Source organism: Mastigoproctus giganteus, chromosome 12, assembly GCF_048544385.1.
Source record: "Mastigoproctus giganteus isolate SK-2022 chromosome 12, ASM4854438v1, whole genome shotgun sequence".
Classification (NCBI taxonomy): domain Eukaryota; kingdom Metazoa; phylum Arthropoda; class Arachnida; order Uropygi; family Thelyphonidae; genus Mastigoproctus; species Mastigoproctus giganteus.
The window spans coordinates 129,519,972-129,540,628 of record NC_143586.1 but is presented as its reverse complement, the minus strand read 5'-3'; the positions used below and the strand labels follow the sequence as shown (position 1 = coordinate 129,540,628).

At 37.9% G+C, this 20,657-nt stretch overlaps 1 protein-coding gene across 1 annotated transcript in view; it reads left to right on the top strand.

The window, feature by feature from the left end:
* The window catches only part of LOC150077416 (serine/arginine-rich splicing factor 7-like), a 135,231-nt gene that overhangs the window by 73,631 nt on the left and 40,943 nt on the right, over positions 1-20,657 (top strand). Inside the window, exon 3 of the mRNA XM_090386801.1 lies at positions 6,186-6,356. Coding sequence (XP_090242927.1) covers positions 6,186-6,356 — 171 coding nt within the window. The remainder of the gene's footprint in view (positions 1-6,185; positions 6,357-20,657) is intronic.

The window sequence follows — 20,657 nt, the reverse complement described above, 5'->3', positions numbered from 1 at the left end:
ATGGTGAGAGAAAAACTGTTACTGCCATGGATGTCGTTTATGCCCTAAAACGATAAGGAATGACTTTGTATGGTTTCGGTGGTTAAAGTGGAAGAGGGAAAAACCACAAAAAAACACAGTCCTTTTAAGGAAGGGGATGAATCAGATTGGTCCATTTAACATAGATTGTTCGCAACTGATCCTGCTCAAGTAGCTGATAAACTGGTTGGGTATTTTGCATCTACATTCACACATGAAGAGCTATTCAAGGAGGGGAATGCCAGAAGTTTATCAAACTCTGACAGGGAGCTAAGTAATTTTGTAATAACTGAGAGCAGAGTGGAGGAGAAATTATTATTAGCCATATGGTGCAAGGAAGCCTGGGGCTTATGCTACACCAGCCAAAAAAAAAAAAAAATTCCCTATTACCCTGAGAGAGAGAGAGAGAGAGAGAGAGAAAGGAATCGCCAAGAAAGAGAATGATGATATCCAGCTCAGAACCCTAGGGGTGCCAAGCCCATACTCACCAAATTGTTAAAGTTAAACAGAAAAAAGGCACCTGCGGTGGATGGAATTTATTCAGTTATACTGAAAGAGGCATCAAGGGAAGTTAGCAAACCCTTAGCCATAATTATGAGCACATCCTTAGATTCAAGGGTCCCATGGACTGGAGATGTGCAAATGTATCCCCAATTCACAAGGTGGGGGGTCAAAGTGTGACAAATATTTATAGACCTGTTAGTTTAACTTCTGTTCTGGGGAATATAATGGAGTCACTCATTAAAGAGGTGATACAGGATCACCTAGACACCTGTGGTAATAATTCAGACACAGCATGGGTTTGTTAAGGGGAAGTCTGACCAATTTGCTAAAAATAATTTTGATATTATATACTTGGATTTCAGGAAAGCTTTTGATACTGTTGCACATGGAAAACTGCTGTACAAATTGGAGTGGTATGGCATTAAGGGAAAGTTGCTGCAATGGATAGAAGGATGGTTGAGTGGGAGACGGCAGAGCATGATAATACATGGACACTGCTCTACGTGGACTAATGTTATTTGTGGAGTTCCCAGGGTTCGGTGCTGGCCAATTGATGTTTTGTGTATTTATCAATGATATTGATGAAGTTATATCAGGCTTAGTGTCTAAGTTTGCAGATGATACAAAAGGTTGGCAGGGTTGTTAATGACACTAAAGACAGTATGCTACTGCAACAGGATCTAGAAAAGTTAGGCAGATGGGCTGAGAAGTGGCAACTGAAGTTTAACATTGACAAATGCAAAGAACTGCATATGGGTAGAAGTAACCCAAGAGAAACATACCAACTGTGTCGTACTACACTCAGAAGGTGGAGAATGAAAAAGACCATGGGGTAAAGGTGCAGTCAGATATGGAGTTCTCTGAGCAGTGCAGATGGGTTGCCAGACCTGGCCATGGAGTTTTGTCAGTGATATATAGCAGGAGTGGCCAACTTAATTTGTGATGCGATCTACTTTTTTTCTTCAATATGTGCCACGATCTACCATCTCAAATTGCATTGCACAAATCGAGGGATGACTGTATATTTAAAATTTGTCGTGATTGACCGAAATTAAATCCGTGATCGACTGTTAGATTGCGATCGACTCGTTGGCCACCCCTGATATATAGGATTTTGCTGGCAGAGGCAAGGAGGTGATTATCCCTTTGTGTAAAGTAATGTTCAGGCCACACCTTGAGTACTGTGTACAGATCTGGAGACCTCATTTTAGGAAGGATGTAGAATGGCTAGAACGAGTACAGGGAAGGGCAAGAAGATTGGCAAGAGGAACAGAACGGTGTGCTTACAAATAAAGACTTAAATGCTGCAAGTTGCCACATCTGGAGACTAGGCACTTGCGAGGTAATCTGATTGAGGTGTACCAAGCTTTGAATGGTTTGAGCTGGCTCGATGCTGACGGAATGCGTCTGCTTGCTCAGATTAAGAACCTAAGAGGGCATAGATTCAAATTGAGGAAAGACAGTAGAATAGATATGTGGAAATCTGCTTTTAGCCAGTGTGTAGTTGATTGCTGGAAAAGACTTCCATCTGTTCTGGAAGTTGATAGCTTAGGAGTGACCGGATGGGCGAAATGGTAATGGTTTTTGTTTTGTTTTTTGCTGATGCTGTATAAGCTTGCTTTCTTGCATCATATGCCTTAACTAATGCTAATACCATTAAATTTATTGGACTAATATCACTTATTTGAGGACTTGTATAAAGCATTTGAATATACTTCGGTCAATCTCGTCAATGTCATGGAGAGCTGATCGATATACTTTGCTGCATCTCTATAGAAGTTTAATCCGTTCACGGCTAGATTATGGTTATCCAGTGTATGACTGTCAGGAGCAGTACTTTAAAATGGCTAAATGTGATTTGATGACTTTGCTGGGAGCTTTTGTGACTTCTGCATTCCAAAGTCTTTATATTAAAGTGCATGATCCCCCATTACACCCACATAGAAAAATGCTACTGCTCCACTATGCTGCTAAGGTTCAGAGTGTACCATTGCACCCAAGTTGGAAAGCCTTCTATGAGAGCAAGCCAAATAAAAATAGACGTGCTACCTCATCCTGGATCAGAGCTGGAATATCAATTTAAATGAAATTTTTCAAGACACAACTGCACCTGTTCCACCTTGGACATATGTGTCTGTCTCTCAAGGTGTACACTTTCTCCAGTGGAGAAAAATATATCTCCCTGCAATATCAGACAGTTACATTCAGCTCATGCTACTGTGAACAACTATGCCTGTAAAGTTTATACTGATGGTTCCAAAACTGATAATATGGTAGGTGCTGTGGCAGTTTTTCCTTTATGTACTATTTTAGCCACACTACTGCTAGCGTGCAGCGTCTTTACAATTGAATTATATGCCATTTAGTTAGCTCTTAGTAAGATTATTTAGCTTTCCTTCGGCCATAAGGAAGAATTTCTCGTCCTACATTGAAACAGATTCATTTCCAGCTATTCTCCTGCAGTATGTCCAATCAGTTTTTGCTGGATCCCTGGCCATTCTGGCATTCCCGAAAATGAAAGTGCTGACTTTGTTGCTAAACATCATCAACCCGCTCTCTCATAACATCCTCAGGTTCCTTACCACCATGGCACCTCAGGTTCCTTAACCCCTGGCACCACCGTGCCGTGACGGGAACTAATTGTATGTCTATCATTGCTGCAATTAAAGATTCTATTCTATTCTATATGCAAATCATACTACAATGAATGATCACAGATCTGGAAAAGTGACACTAACAATAAACTTTACAAAATAAAAGATCCAAAGGTGTGGTGCTGGCAAGACTCAGAATTGGACACATTCATCTCTTCCTATTATTGGGAGAAACCCACCACAGTGCTCATCCTGTCAGACGCAACTTACAGTCCTTCATTTTCTGTTTAACTGTCCCTTACATTCAACCATCCAGTCAAACACTTTTCCGTCACTCTCCACATTGAATATATCAGCTGATTTATCCCATTTCTTAGAAAATTAAGCAAATATTGAAGAGCTGTTATTGTATCTAAAACATATTGGCTTGAACAGAAGCATATAATTTAACATCTCTAACAATATGCTTCTTGTGAATTAACGATGAACAGACATAATCTGGCCTTAGTAGCCCTTGTTGTTAAATCCAATACAAACAACAGCAAAAACAAAGAGTAAAACATATTACTCAAAGGTCATTTATCAGTGATAAGGAATCCAAGGGTTGTGCTGGGGTGGGGGCAGTCTTCAATCAGTTAAACTCTAAAATATCAGGGAGTCGTGATTGGCAGGCTGATGCGCTTCATAATCCACATCACATACATTGCAGATAAAATTGAAAAGTTTGTGAACATGATTGCTCAAATTACAAGGAAAGAAGGGGGCATTGGTCTTATTGTGACTGCATTTTCCTGCGAAGTGTAGGATGTGCATCAGATATCTGTTTGAGCTGTGCTTTGCAGAAATTCAATGTGCAAAAGATCTTTTCAATTTAGCAATCTATTCTATTGAAGGTTCTATTGATTTATGCTTGGTGTTTCTTTGAGTTGTCATCTAAGAAAGGGGCTGCCATATAACTATTTGCCACTTGAAATAGATTGTAATGCAAGTTACAAAGATGAAAGGGAGCACCTGTGGACAGAGTTGGTAACGTGATGGCAAAAATGTTGGAGCAATTATGTGAAAGTAGCAGTAATTAAAAAATATTTCTGATGGTTAATGGTAAACAGTGGGCAACTTGGTTTAATCCCAATCACCATACAACTTATCTTTTGACTGGACATGGTTCCTTTTGTGGGAATTGGAATCACTGTGTGCACTCTGTGTATGTGTGGATTCCCAGAAGATTGGAACCATCTTGAGGGGACAATTAATCTTTACTCCTGGATGTGAACAACTGTTAATTAGCACAAAAGAAGATTTTTATACACTTTGAAATTTTGTGGTCCAGCTAATCAGAAGAAGGTGGATCTTGTTGCAGTTGGAGGAACATGAGCCATATATTGAATGACAATTAAAATGGTCATGAAGTGTTACATTAGAATGGAATATTATTGTGGTAGACAGGGTAGATGCAGGATGAGTTGTATCATTCTGATCATAGGTGGGCTTCTAAAGAACCTCACGATACATCCTCCAGATGCCTCTTCCACTAACAGGTGATTCAGAGCAGTTGTTAAGGAGACTGCTGACACTTTTCGGGTAGGCTCGTATTAGGGAAGTTGGTGCTCCAGTTGTGGGTTAGACCACTACAATGAGCCTGTTGGGTTGCATCGTGGTTACTTCCTTGATGGATGACCTGTGATGCTGTGTTGTTATTGTGGTTCCATGGACTGATTGATGTAGTCCCCCTTTACTGTTAGCTGCTGTATTGTTGGATCTGTCAGGTTTGAGGAAAAGTTGAATTCGTTGTATCCACAATTCCTGGTATCAAGTCCTAACTTTTTTTTTTTTTTTGTTAGTTGTTGGCACATCGGCTTCTGTGGCCATAATGCACCATCCAAAGTTTTTGCATTTTACTCTGATCCAAGCCCAAGGCAGGATTCAAACCCATCACCTTTGGGTTGCCAGGCAGGCACTTTACCCACCTGGCTAGCCCAGTCGGCAACCATCTATTAAGAGAATGTATACTTAGAAGACATGAAATAATTTCTGTATATTTACTATATATTATCTATATTTTTACACAGATAAACATTGTTGCTCACCTTTTTAAACCCAAAACTCCATGAAATTCATTGGGAAACATTTTCATATTTACTTTTCAACTCTTGAAAAAGTTAACCTTTGAGATTGTCATTCTCTTATAACAAATACTTCCATATTTGGGCAGAAAAACCAATTTGTGATACTGTACTAAAAAGGTAATAAGGAATAGTTCAGGTGCATAGTCTCCTGTGAAACGTGATGTCATGTCACCTGTGGCTGTTAAGTTTTGTTTGGTGACCTTCTACATAATTATTCGTGTTGTTTTTTTTACAGTTTACTGAATTGTGTAATAAAGTATCACAATGTAAATTTTTAAAAGAGCAGAAATAATAGAATTATGAAGTGTGATTTTATAGATTTTACTGTAATAACCACTACGTAAGATGTCGTGAAAGATGATTGTAAAAAGAGATGTTATGGTAAGTTTTAAGATGAAAACAAGTTTTTGGTATTTGTATACCCAACGAGGATTTCTCTTTTGGATAAACAGCTAAATCACTCATTCCACTGTGACTTTGTAGCCAGGTGGGCAGGAGCAGCAGTGCGTAGCACACGCTTCTTGATTAGACCAGGGTTCAAGCACGTGACCACCAACGAAGGATGCAGAAAGGTCAGGGAATGACCACCGCATATGGCCTTAGTTGCTAATGCTCCTAAAAATCAAATAACAACAACACTCATTCCACAAATTCATAGTGTGCATCCTGACATTCAACAATCTGGTATGCTGATTTCTGGTGGTGTTTTTTTTTTTTTTTTTTATTATGCATTTATCTAGGGGGGGGGGCAGTTAACATAACTTTCTTAATGATGTGTGTAGTATTGATCTGTGTAGTCAATATAAATATTTTATTATGCAGATTTCTTATGACTATTTCTATGGATTTGAACAGTTGGGATTAATGGAATGTACTTTAACAATTATGCAGACATAATTTATGTAGTAGTAGATAAAAACTCATTTCCTGTTATTCCTTGCAGAGTTCTCTGTGGTCGCAGAGTACGCGTTGAAGTGTCTACTGGACGAAGCAGAAATTCTTATCGAGGTCCCCCACCTCGTCCTTTCCATCCTGATGATCGCTGCTATGATTGTGGCGAAAGAGGACACTATGCACGTGACTGCAAAAGAGTAGGCAAACGCTTCCGCTCCAGGTATAGTGAGATTTGATTGGTGTATTCTGTAACTGAGTTTGAATATGATCCTTTTATTTTATTTTTTTTTATGTATTTTTATAGAAAGATATAGCAATTTATATCTGTATTTTAAATGGCCACCAATGGCTAAGTTCCAGAGGTTACTGCTGCCATAATTTCTTTGGATGGAAAGCTAAAAATGCCCATTTCAAGTTGCGACGTTTTATCAACTTTTAGTCATAGCCATGAAGAAGTTTTAACAAGGATGCAACACTGAAATCTCTCACAACTAAAGAGTCATCACAAAGTGTTATCAGAACTTTAGATTGATTTTAATTTTTTTTTTGTTTGACTCATTACTGAAGAGAAGAGAAAAATAATGTGAATTAGAAAACCTCTTAGAGGAAATGAAAAGAACAGTGATGAGCTATTTCTCAAAGTTTATAAACAGTATACCAAACATTGTTAATAATTATGAAAAGTATTTTATTAAAATAATGATTAATTTCTGAAACATTTTATGATATTATTAGAAGTAAAAGTGTAATTAAGTTAAAAAAAAAATAATCATCAATTAGGATGGAAGCTCTCATTGTTTTAAAAGGTGTTTCTGTGGTGGCTAAGATATTAAGGCTTTTTTAGAAATTAATTTCTTCAAACCTTAGAATTAAATATTTATATAAGTGCGTTTGTTAACAGTAGTAACAACATGTATTTTATTTATTTAACTTTTTTTTTTTTTTTTACTTTTTTTTTTTTTATTTATTTCTGTGCCTCTAAACCACACCTTTGATTGCTAAATATATCCCACTCATAAATTTATTTGGTAACCAAAGGTATGTTTTCTGAAGCTTGATATGTAAAAGGAATATTTGTGAAATCTTAATACTGCATATTAGGCTAGGGGGGAGGGAAAATTACGAGAATGTATGTACTTATTTAAAATTGGTAGGTTTAGAGGTAATTTGCTTTGCATTCTTCAGTTTGATTTCAGTTTATAATACTTGTAGAATTTTAGTTTTATAATCTTATTTAATTTTATTGCTCTTTGCTGCCAGTTCGTAGAAGGCTTTGTAATAATTTTTTCCACCATATCTTTTAGGCTAGAACTTCACTCACGTAAAACATGGCTAGTTGCGTCCGCCTGTTTGTGTTGACTCCGCAAAAATCATTGAACAGCTAGTCATGATCAGCGGCAGCCAGGCAGCGGCATCCTTCTAGTTTATCTTCATAGACTTCACCTCGTCTATATCACGCCGCGTTGTGTTAGCATCGAGCCACTGAGCTTCTTCAGTCATCTCGGCTGTGTGCTGGGCTTCTCTGCAGTCTTCCAGTCATGCTACACTAGCAGCTCAGGGGAAGCAATCACCCCTGAGTCTTCTACCAGTTTTGCTAGCAGCAGATTATCTAAACCATTGCTCCTTATTTAGCTTTTAATAGTAAACTGTCTTAAAATGCAGAACAAATTCTGCATTTCTTTCTGGACACTATACATTATTAAAGTCAAGGTATATATGACTTTGAAAGGGTTTTTTTTTTTTTTTTTTTTTTTTATAGTAGAACAGCGGCTCTTTATTGGCATTTATTTAACTCAAAATATATAAAATATATATTCCTGTTTTAGGAATATAAAATCTCATCATTTATTTTTATTTTTTATATATATATATATATATATAAAATTTAAGTATTTGAATACTATCAGAACTCACTTCTTGTTCCCTTTCCCCATCACTTTAATATTATTTAAACACATACTACTATTACAATTTATGAAATTGATCAGTTGAGTTTTTAAAAAGCAAGATGCTCGTCTTCTCTCATTGATGAACTGCTCTTCCTTGTTTTTTTTTTTTTTTTTTTGTGTGTAGAGTGGTGGGATTTTTTTTTTTTTTTTTCCCATCCAACATGGATGATAATGTAGTAAAACTACATGTTCCAGCCGAAAGGTTTTTATTACTTTTTTTTTTCTTTTTTTTCCCTAATGGTGAAATAAAACCCATTTCTTGGGAATAATGTGTGTGTCCAGAAGGTTACGTGTAAAAAAATTCATTTAAAAATCAGTGTTGTACTATCATCTGCAGGATAGTTAAGATTGGTAGGAAACATTTTGTTACAAGCACATAATGAGGAGTAATGGCTTTTCACAGGTAAGTTCACCTGGAAAGATGTGGAAGACAGTTGATATGCTACAAGCTGCAGCAATATAAAATTCACCTATATTATCTTACCACTTTATTAGAAACATCTTTGTTGGTAAGATGAATCATTCTCTCTCATTTATATATGCTCCATTAGATCATTGATTTATCATACCTCATTCAAGTTAGTTAAGGAGAATGAAAGTGTGTGGGTTCAAAATCAGCCAGCACCAAATAAATGGGTTTCACATGATCACTGTGGGTGGGGTGGGGTGGGGTGGGGGGGTTTATCAATGGAAAGGATGTTCATTTATAGTTATGGTACACATATTTTAATTAAAATACTTAGGCTGAGATGAGAACTTAATAATATAAGATTATTTTTTATTCAAATTCATAAAGAAATAAAGTAAAACATAATGCCCTTATGTTAAAGGAGAAAGTGCCGAAACACTGACTGCAGTATTCTTTTATTTATTATATGTAACGAACAAAATATTGTATAAAAATATACATGCTCAGGGTAAAACCTCGTTGACTTGATCTTTGACAGGTCCCAGCCAGGAGGATATCAGTTGACTTTTAACTTAGTTTAGTCTATGTTAGTAGTAAAACTTAATTAGTTTGAAATAACTTCTTTCTTGTGAACTGTCAGCAATTGTACGTTCTTGTACAGAAGAATGAAAGAATGTTGCTAGATGAATTCACAGAAATTCAAAATAAACTTATTAATTTTTGCATTTGGAAGTGCAAAAATTGGAAGTCAATAAAAAAAGAGCAAAACAATTTGGAATTTCACTGTCATTTTTTGCATGATTAAAAGGCAAGCTATAGATTTAGTTAAAAATCTTGATTAAAAACTGGGAAAAGAAACAAATCTGGAAAGCAAAACAGGTTTTTAAATAGCTTTGTTAGCTGCATTGCATCATGTTAGTTTTGATGTTAAAACTAACAGCATTCTTGTATCTAGGCTACACACCCAAAACAGTGTTGGGTTCTCGAAAACTGACCCAGAAATTTACAAATTTGTTCAGGCAAAATTTTAAGATATGAACGCCTTGAAAGTATTAACTTTTTTTTTTTTTTTAGTTACAAATAATTATAATACAGTAAATACCATTACAATGAAAGAACAAGAAATATAATAGATCTACTACTGCTCATAATTATTTTTATGAACCTGCTATTTGTTCGTTTAAATTTTGTGGTAAATTTCTGTTGTACAAAGTAGCAGTTTCCATTAATTTAGTTCCATCAACTTTAAAATCTATAATAAATAAATAAAATGGCAATAGTTATTACAAAAGTAAATGTGTATTTTGGTGGTTGCTTATGTGAAGAGATATTTACCATGAATTAAGTATAAAATTGGACTAGTTTCACCATGTGAATATTGTGTGGAATTCTTTGTTTATTGATTCTAAGTAATAATAAAATAGGTCCAGTTAACTTAACAATCCTGCATGATTATGACAACGTTTGAAACCTGCTTTGGATTCATTTTCAAGCACAGAGTGTTCAGGATTAGGAATGCTTCTCTGCAGATAGACACTTGCACTGCAAGTATCAAACATAATTAATCAGGGTTGTTGAAGTCATTGCACCTCTTTTTTAATTATTCATTAAAAAACTAGTAAATAAAGAATTCTGCTTATTATTTAAATGGTAAGGTGTGCTCAGTTTTAACTTTACTTTTTTTTAAAAGAATATTTTATAAAATATAGAATAGTGTATAAAATTTAAATGAATCGCGTGCAGAACTAAATATTCAGAAGCATCCGGACTGGATATAACTTTTTTGTAATTTTGGTTTTCAGCATTTACAGGTGTGTGCGTTTCCACCCTGTTATCAAAAGTTTCAGCCAGGGTGGCCCTTGCAACATCTTGTTGAACCCGCTTGTTATCTACATCAGTATCGTGGCCATACAAAAAAAAGCATGAAATTGTCGTTTGTGATGTTTCCAGCAGCAAACACTGCCCCAAAAATACAAAATACAGAAAGTGCATATATTTTCTGATATGTGCTGTTTAACTTTTTGGTCCATCATGCATGCCAAAGTGTTGCCTATACCTTCTTTGAACAGAAAGTTCCATCTCCTTAACAATAAACACTTTTTTGCTCAGTGCTGTATTCTGATATTTTTCTTCATCAGCTGGACAGTATTCATTGTTTCCATCCAAACCTTTCTCTACAGTGCAATGATGTTGTTAGGACAAAAATTTAAAATTTTGCAAAAGTGCAAAAGGCTTAGTGACTTCAGTGAGGTGTCATCAGGTGGTCATATTGGCAGTCAGTCTGATCTTCATGCAGTTGCATAAAACTGCATCGTCCTCATCAGCAGTGGTTGACATGATCACCAAATGGAAACAATGTTACTACAATGATGGTAGGCTGTACAAGCATTTAGGTGTAAACTATAAATTCACAGAAAGAATTTTGGATGGCCCTCAAAAGAAGTAATAGATTTTCTTATTCCTTGTCAAATACTGTCAAGTAGTTCAGGGAGGCCACAGGAATTGATAGTACATGGAATGTGAACTGAATAGCATACAAACCAAACAGTGGCTCATCTGTTTCACACTCGATCATAATTGGTTCCCGGAGCATTGGAAAACTGTTGTTAAGTGATAAATCATAAGACAGTTTGCTGATCTGGTGGCAGTGTCTGAGTCCGGCAGATATCCATAGGGCATAATGTACTGTTTGGGAAGAACTAGAATGTTGACTTTGGGCCGACTTTTGATCAGTGCATGTGCAGTTAGCCAAATTGACTGCTGTGTTGGAGGAGTGGGCCAGTGTACTGCTTTCTTGTTATCAGGCCCTGAAGATAACCAGCTGATAGTTTGTGGTTCCAAACATGAATTATAGCTTCCTGAAGTTCACGAAGGGTCTTTGGTTTCTTTCTGGCAAATGCAGATTCCACACGATGCCAACAGTTCTCTATAGGATTCAGGTCCGGGCTGTTTCCTGGCCAGCTAACAGTTGTAATGGACCGTTCTTCCAACCATTTTTTCCCTTGTAACAAATGTTTGTTGTTTGTTTGTTATTTGGTTTTTAGGAGCATTAGCAACTAAGGCCATATTTCTCCGGGGATATGCTGTGATCACAGGCTCGAACTCCGGTCTAATCAAGAAGCGTGTGCTATGCACTGCTGCTCCTGCCCACCTGGCTACGGAGGTGCCTGTAACAAATGTAAACACATTACTGTTGAAACTCTAATGCAGAAATGAAGCTGAAAGTAACTACAGAAGTGCCTAGTTACACTTTTCATCCAATGACAAGGAGCAAGTGGAGTCGTCTTGAAAGATGCAGTTTCCTGGCAGGCTGAAATGGTTGGCAGCAATTTGCCTTCCATTATAGCCAGGTATCCATTGGCATTTGCAAACTGCAGGTGATACGAAATGCACCCCTATATCATTTGGCTGGTAGGGAGTTTCGCTGTAGACACCATACAGTCTTGATGGTATTCTTCACCATGTCTACGGCGGATCGTTTGCCTCCCGTCAGAGGGGCGCCTCCGTAGCCAGGTGGGAAGGAGCAGCAGTGCGTAGCATACGCTTCTTGATTTAGACCGGGGTTCGAGCCCGTCACCATCAAATACGGATGATGCGGAAAGGTCAGGGAATGTCCACCGCATATCCCCGGAGCAATATGGCCTTAGTTGCTAATGCTCCTAAAAACCAAATAACAAACAAACAAACAAAGCCTCCCGTCAGAGCCATGCAGGTTGAATTTCTTCTCATCCAAGAAAAATAACTGACTTCCACTGCTCTGGGGTCCATTTGACATGGGCCTTTTTCATTTTTTGTGTGCAGAGAGGCTTCTTCTTAGGACAATGGGCTACAAGTCCATTTTTAAAGAGGTGTCTTCTGACTGTTACTGCACTTGCTACCACTCCTGTGCTTCCCATTCTCTTTTCAGCTCAGATGAAGAAGCTTTACGGTTTTTAAGACATAAGCACTTGCTGGGTGCGAGGTTAGCCTGTGCAGACATTGCTCCTTAAAGCCCTTCAAACAGAGAAGTTTTTCCTGATTTATTTTCTGCTTTATTAGTTTAAATTGTCATATTAACTTATTTTCTAGAGTAGCTTTATATTCCTAGTTACGATACTTAGTTTAAAGTTTAACTTAGACAGAGATTTCGTAGATATTACTTAGTATCGGTAACGGTATCAAATCCACGTGTCACAAATTGAACGAGAGGTTTTTTAACCAAATTTAGTCGATTTATTAACCAATTGTTATATCAAATTATCTTCTATAAGTAGATTATAGACCTAGTCAGGATCCTTAGTTTATTCTAAATTGAGATAGCGAGATTTGAAGCTAAACAATACTTATGAGTCCGTAGAAATACCGTTCGTGAATTCCCGCCATTTTTACACGATAGCATAAGCTTAGTGTAGTATACTGCATAATATAATATTGTCAATTAATCAGTAAATCTATTAATCTTGATAAACTTTATTGTCAATTAAATTGTATTTTTAACTCTATATATATATAACGACTTAATCGTAACAAATAATTAATACATAACTATAGTGGTACACGTGATACGGAAGTTGTATAAAGGGAACACTAGATACCGAAAAAAAAAAATATATATATATATATATATATATATATAACATAACTGTTTTGGGATATAACTTAAGGATTTAATTTTTGTTATAAATTTTATTGAATTAAATTGGAATCATGACTCTGACCAGAGCAGCAAAGCAAAAGGCTCAAGCTAATGGGAGTGCTGTGGTTCAGGGGAGAACTGAGGGGGGCAGTTGCCCTCTGAATCACAGTCTATTAAAATGCACTGTTTGCTTGATGTTTGCGGAGCAGTCGGGTACGGGACATGATACTGCCAAGGGGGATGTCTTTGTGTGTGCACGATGTAAGGAGTGCAAGGAAATCAGGCGACAACTCAGCGTTGTTATGGGCCTTTATGAGACCTTGAAGGACAGGGTGGATGCCCTCGAAGGAAATAAATTGAGGGGCCCATCAAGCTCTCAGCTGCCCACATCAACGCCAGAGCTTGCACTTGGTCATCAGGCAACACAGGGGCAGCCCCCTAGGCAGAATGCGCTGGTCCCACAGGAACTAGTAGTTGTTGGTGACTCTATTGTCAGGGAAACGGGGAACATGCTTTGTAAAAAGGATAGGTGGAATAGGATCAGAGTATGTCTGCCAGGGGCAAAGGTTGATGACGTTGTAGAGCGGATATCATCTTTTAAGGGCACAAAAGGTGATATAGTTGTACATGTTGGCACTAATGATATTAAGAGTAGGAGACCGGCGGAATTACTTAGCAAGTACAGGTCACTGTTGAAAAAAAGCCGTGAATTAGGGTTGAACTTGAAAGTGTCTGCAATTCTGCCCAGACACGATAGGAGGAGTATATGATGAGAGCCTTGTCGATCAATTCGGCCCTGGAGGGATTGTGCAAGGCTCAAGGGGTAGAATTTTTTTCAGCCTGGACTGTACTTGTTAACAGGAGAGATTGCTTCTACAGGGATGGGATACACTTAAATAGAAAGGGTGCAAGAATTTTTGCTGATGCTGTTGAGGTAGTGTTAGGTGGGTCGGAAAACTGCTAGTTGGGGGGGGATACAAGGACTAATAGATTAACAGTAGCCACTGGCAGAGGTGGAAGTGATTCTTGCACTGCTTCTATTCAAATGAGCAGAAGTCTGAAAAACAAGATGCAGGATATTTCAGAGGACTGCTGGTAGTCATTGCGTTACAAGTAAAACACATGGGTTGTGTTAGGGTAGCTAAGAATAGAAACAGGTGCATGTATACCTGCATGTACACCAATGCTAGGAGTTTGGTAAATAAATTGATGAATTTGAGGTATTGCTCAAAACATCAAAGGCAGATATTGTTGGGATATCAGAGACGTGGTGTCACACAGATATAAGTAATGCGGAACTGGAATTTGGGGAATACAATGTATATAGAAAGGATAGACAGGACAGGAGGGGGAGGGGTTATGCTATTAATTAAGAAACACATAAAGTCAAAGGAAGTGAAGCCAGTTGACATCGATGGACAGGGCAGTGTCGAGTCAGTTTGGTGTGACATAAGCATAGGGAAATCAAAATGAGAGTAGGCGTGTGCTATAGGCCTAATGACTCTGATGAGTATAATAATATATTGTACAGGGAAATAGAGTGGGCCAGTAAATCAGAGAGTCTTATAATGGGGGATTTTAATTTCCCAGATATTGACTGGAATTTGTGGGTTGGTCACTCGCACACTAGCAAGGCTTTTGTGGATTTATTGGATGATTGTTTTCTACATCAGCATGTTCGTGAGGCAACAAGAGGGAGCAATACTCTTGATCTGATTATCAGTAGTGATTCTTCATGCATTAAGAACCTGCAGATAAATGAACCACTAGGTGGCAGTGATCACAGTGTGTTGAAGTGGGATTTACTCAAGGAGGTAACTACCATCAGAGGTAAAGGGAAGGGTTTTTGTTTTCGTAAAGGCGACTATGATGGTCTGAGACAGTATTTAAATTCTCTACAGTGGGACCAACTGACGATGTTACCAACAGCAAACTCAAAATGGGAAGCATTCAAGGAACTAATCTTGGTGGCTACCAGGCTTTACATACCAACTAAGAAATATTGTTCAAGGTTTAGGCCTAAATGGTTGTCAGATGGACTAGTGAGACATGTGGCAGAGAAGAAAAATGCATGGGATACATACAAATTAATGGGTGACATGGAAGCCTATGATAGATATAAGTTGGTCTGTAACCAAGTCACAAAGGAGATTAGGCAGGCAAAGGCAGACTACGAAAAATCCTTGGCAAAGGATGCAAAGAAAAACAGAAAGGAGTTCTTTACATACTTGAACTCGAGAAGGAAAGGGATGAATCAGATTGGTCCACTGGATATTGATGGTTCAACAGTTGAGGATCCTGCTCAGGTGGCTAACAATCTAAACGAGTATTTTGCATCTACATTCACGCATGAGGAGTTATTCAGGAAGGAGAATAATGTAGGTAAAGTAAACATTGGCAGTGAGCTGGATGATTTTGTAATAACTGAGAGGAAAGTGGAGGAGAGATTGTTGAGGATAAACATAAAAAAGGCACCTGGGGTGGATGGGATCTATCCAGTTATATTAAAGGAGGCAGCAAAGGAAGTATGCAAACCCCTAGCCATAATTATGAGAGCTTCTTTGGACTCAGGGGAGGTACCCATAGACTGGAGATGTGCAAATGTAACCCCAATTCACAAAGGAGGATCAAAGGCTGACACAAGTAATTATAGACCTGTTAGTTTAACTTCTGTTCCAGGTAAATTAATGGAGGCACTGGTTAAAGAAGCACTGCAGGATCATCTAGACAAGAATTCAGTTATAGCTCAGACGCAGCATGGTTTTGTTAAGGGCAGGTCTTGCCTGACCAATTTGATTGGATACTATGATGTAGTCACAAAAGAACTGGATGCAGGGAATAACTTTGATATTATATATTTGGATCTTAGAAAGGCTTTTGATACTGTTGCACATGGAAGACTGCTGCACAAATTGGAGCAGTGTGGCATTGGAGGCAAATTGCTGCTATGGATAAGGGGATGGTTGAGTGGCAGAAGACAGAGAGTGGTAATCAATGGACACTGCTCAACGTGGACTAATGTTATTAGTGGAGTTCCTCAAGGTTCAGTGTTGGGTCCATTGTTGTTTTCTGTGTTTATGAATGATATTGATGATGGGATATCAAGTTTAATGTCTAAGTTTGCAGATGATACAAAGGTTGGCAGGGTCGTTAAGGACACTACTGACGCCATGCTGCTGCAACAGGATCTGGAAAGGTTGAACAGATGGGCTGAGAGGTGGCAAATGAAGTTTAACATTGACAAATGTAAAGTACTACATATGGGTAACAGTAACCCCAGAGCAATGTATCAACTCTGCGGTACTACACTGACAGTGGTGGAGAATGAAAAGGACCTGGGGGTAATTGTGCAGGCAGATATGAAGTTCTCTGAGCAGTGCAGACGAGCTGCAAGAGTAGCTCATGGTGTCTTGTCAATGATATACAGGAATTTTTCTAGCAGGGATAAGGAGGTGATTATTCCCTTGTATAAGGCAATGGTTAGGCCACATCTTGAGTACTGTATACAGGTCTGGAGGCGTCATTTCAAGAAGGATGTAGAGCTGCTGGAACGGGTACAGAGAAGGGCAACAAGATTAGTAAATGGAACAAAGGGTTGCTCTTACGAAGAAAGGCTTAAGTTTTGCAAATTACAGAGTCTGGAGACTAGGCACCGGCGAGGTGATCTGATAGAGGTGTATAAGGCTTTGAATGGTTTGAGCATGCTCAATGCCAATGGGATTCTTCATCTTTCTCAGAATAATCACCTCAAAGGGCATAAACTCAAATTGAGGAAGGACGGATGTCGGATAGATGGGCGGAAATTTGCCTTTGGCCAGCGGGTGGTTGGTTGGTGGAACCGACTTCCATCACTTGTTGTTGAAGTTGATAGCCTAAACAAATTTAAAGCTCAACTGGACAGGTATTTCGAACGAACGGAGGGGTGAAATGGGAGAGGGTTTTTTTTTTTTTTTTTTTTTTGGCTGATGCTGAATAAGCTTGCTTTCTTGCATCATATGCCTCTACTAATGCTAAAAATGTGGTCCTGTTTTGATGTAGAGGCTCGTTTGCGTCCGGTTCCTTTTTTCCTATCAGCAGAACCAGTATTCTTGAGTTTGGAAAGAAATCTACTTACTGTCAACTGATTACAAGGCACTGTATAAGCAATATGACAGGAAGAACATCCTTCCTCGTTTAAGCAACAATAGCGCTCTTTCTTTGTGGCGTCAACTGCATGTAACTCGCCATCCTGACACAAGCAAGGAATGACTGAAACTGTTGCAGAGCATGCTTACATAGCTGAAAGTAACATTTGATGCAATATCACGTCATAACCTACGCATGTTGATCTTGTCTGATGCAATCTGTAAGAAATATTGCCATATACTTACGTTATTCGGACAATTGCAATTTTGAGGGGTGATGCACTTCCTTCGAATACCAGTGTAGCTTATATACATATAAACATTAGGCTCTTGAGATAATGCTTTTATTGGCCTTGTTAATTTGAATTTAATGCTTCTCTACATTTTTGTGATACAGGCCCCTTAAACTAGCTCAACACAGTTTTTGTGCAGACTAAATCAGCACATTTATTATATCAGTTCACAAGATGTTCAGTAGCCAAATTAACCATGCCTTTTTTTCTCTCTCATTGACAAAATTACATGGTCTTATTCTGTCATTAAGTATTTGCATGAAATTTACTCCAACTTACAGAATTACTTATTAAAGTTGGAGTAATTCTGGTTTAGAATGAACTCATTTTGGTAGCCATCAAGCATTGCATAAAGATCAGAAATACAATTCTGTGTATACATACAAAGCATTATAACTTATGTGGATTGAGACAGTAAACACTTTAACTTATGTATTATAACTTATGTGGATTGAGACAGTAAACACCCCCCCCCCCCCCAATTTTGATGTCATTTTCAGAATGACACAAAAAAAGGACTAAAAACTGTCAGTTCGAGATCATTTGGGCTGTAGTGTAGAAAAGAATGACAAGAAGCTTAATTGCTATCAAGTTAACGATTCCTTCTAATGTATAACTTATGCAGCAGATAAGGATGTGATTTGGAAGCAGAATATATCCAATCCCTTAGCAGTGCAAAATTAATGTAGGTGTTTCTCAATACCAAGAAAAAAGATTTAAATGATTTTCTTTTCTTTATCCTTATACTTCCATTTTATCTTCATGCAAATTCTGTTTACTTTCTTTCATTCTTCATTAGCTGTGTTTACAATACGGTATGCACCATGCAGTGTTCTAAGTAATAAGTTGGATACGGCTATGAAAACTAAACTTGCATTTATTTTTTTGTACAAATTGTTAATGATGTCACAGTTAATGATTGTTTTGTATGTGTAAACAAAGTATTCAGAGTATTTTATTATTTTTTTTTGTGTGTTCCAGGGTTTCCCTCTATTCACCACTGAAAGTAACTGTACATTGTGTACAATTTATAACAACTATGTACAATGATTAATGATACATAAATAAATACTGGGCTTCGGAGTCCAGCAGACTGATCAATACATTGGGTAAGAGTAATCCAAAAGGCTATGTTTTCTTGCAAGTCAGTATTATATGTTATATACCATTTACAACTGCAGGAACATTTTTTCTTCTACAATATAAAAGATAGTGTAACATTACTTCATATTGGATTGGCAGTCTGACTGAGAACCTGGAGAGCAGCTGTAGATACAATTCGATAGGCTCTACTTACAACGAGAAGAAAGAATCTTTGTGCTTGAGTAAGATATTTTTGAATAAGGGAGTTACCCGATTCTGTATTCCCGGGCCCCAGCCACATAACACACAATTGGTATAAATATACAAGGGTAGTATAATTTAATGGAAGATTTTTCTTTACACCAAAAGTACTCCTAGTAATCTTAATAATTTTATAGGTCATAGCTTTTATTTTCTGAAGTACATATTTCGCATGTTAATTAAAATTTAGCCAGATGGATAAACTGCCTGCCTGGCAACCCAAAGGTCGCGGATTCGAATCCCGCCTCGGGCTTGGATCGGAGTAGAAAATGCAAAAACCTTGGGTGGTGCAATATGGCCACAGAAGCCGATGCGCCAACAACTAACAAAATAATAATAATAATAATTAAAATTAAGACAGTCATCAAAATAAATTCCTAAGTGTTTATGCTACCAAGTACTCTTAATCATTTCTCCATTCAACTTAATAACAGTTGGTCTGTTCACATCAAGAGAGCCCTTTAGCAAATTTGTTTTGTTTTATTAGTCAAGATTTGAAGTTTATTTGTTTGACACCAGGCATTCAAGTCCTCTAGAACTTCATTTGCTTTGCACTCTACCTGCCAGTGGAATTACCAAAAATCAGAATAACAAGGTTGTCTGCGTAAGCTACCTGAAGGATGTTGTCTCAACCAAGCCAGGGCCACCCATCAAGGACCATGTTCCAGCACACAGGGCCAAGAGCAGAGCCCTGAGGGAAGTACCTAGAAACAGATCTGGAGACAGAGCAGAATCCTGAGAAACTGTGATACTGCGAGAGTCAGAGTAATTCGAAAGGAGACAGTAAATAGGAGCAGAGACCCTGGACCTCGCCAAGACACTCGGCCACCAAACAGTGTCGAATGCCCCTTTGAAATCAACAAAGAGACCAGGGACATATTTGAATTGGAATTTTGAACAGAACTCAAAACCTGACAAATAGCATCAACAGAAGACCTTCGACAGATAAAGCCAAATTGAAGTGGGGAACTTAGGTTTCTGTCTAAATGGTAATTTAGAAGATGGGAAACAATTAATTTTTCAAAGGATGGGCAGCAGTGCAATGGGACTGTTAGAGGCCAGATCATTGGAGGGTTTGTCAAAGGACTTTGACAAACCCTGTTTAAGTCTGGCCTGATTCCAAGCCAGCAGGAATAATCCCGAAGACAGACAAGTATTCAAAAGATTTAATATAATTAATGGTCAATTTTTCCAAAATCTTTTAAGTACATAAACCTCAAGGAGATCCAGCTCAGTGTCCGTGAAAGGAGCTTCGGTTCGGGGCCCTTAGTAATGATAAATGATCTAATCTCATTGTAGTTTGGATGGTGTTTTCACGGGAGGCAGTGTCCTCGTGGAACAAGCTGCCAACAACTCCAGTCCAGGGTTTCATTACCATTTACAATAATAGAAGAAAGAACATCACTGGGATGAACCTTGTTAATAACAAGTTTGTAGGGTAATCCCCACAAATCTTCATTTATGTTATGCTGAACAAACCTTGCCCAGGCAAGTTTCTTCTGTTGGAAAAATGGTATTGAAATAACTCCTTCTATTGGATTTATACAACTCACCAAGTCTGTCAATCTCATCTCTGGGCCTGTTAGCTCTCTTTGCTCTCTGAAAATTACAATGAGCATTTTGTAAGTTTCTTCTGAGAATTGTAAGATTTGGGGTCCACCGTGAAACACTTCATTTTTTGTTTTTTCCTTTTTAGAGCAGACTCTCAAACTGATTAGAATCTCTTGAACCCTAGAAACCTGCATATCAGCAGGAAGCGAGCCAAGTTGGACAATTATTTCTTCTGA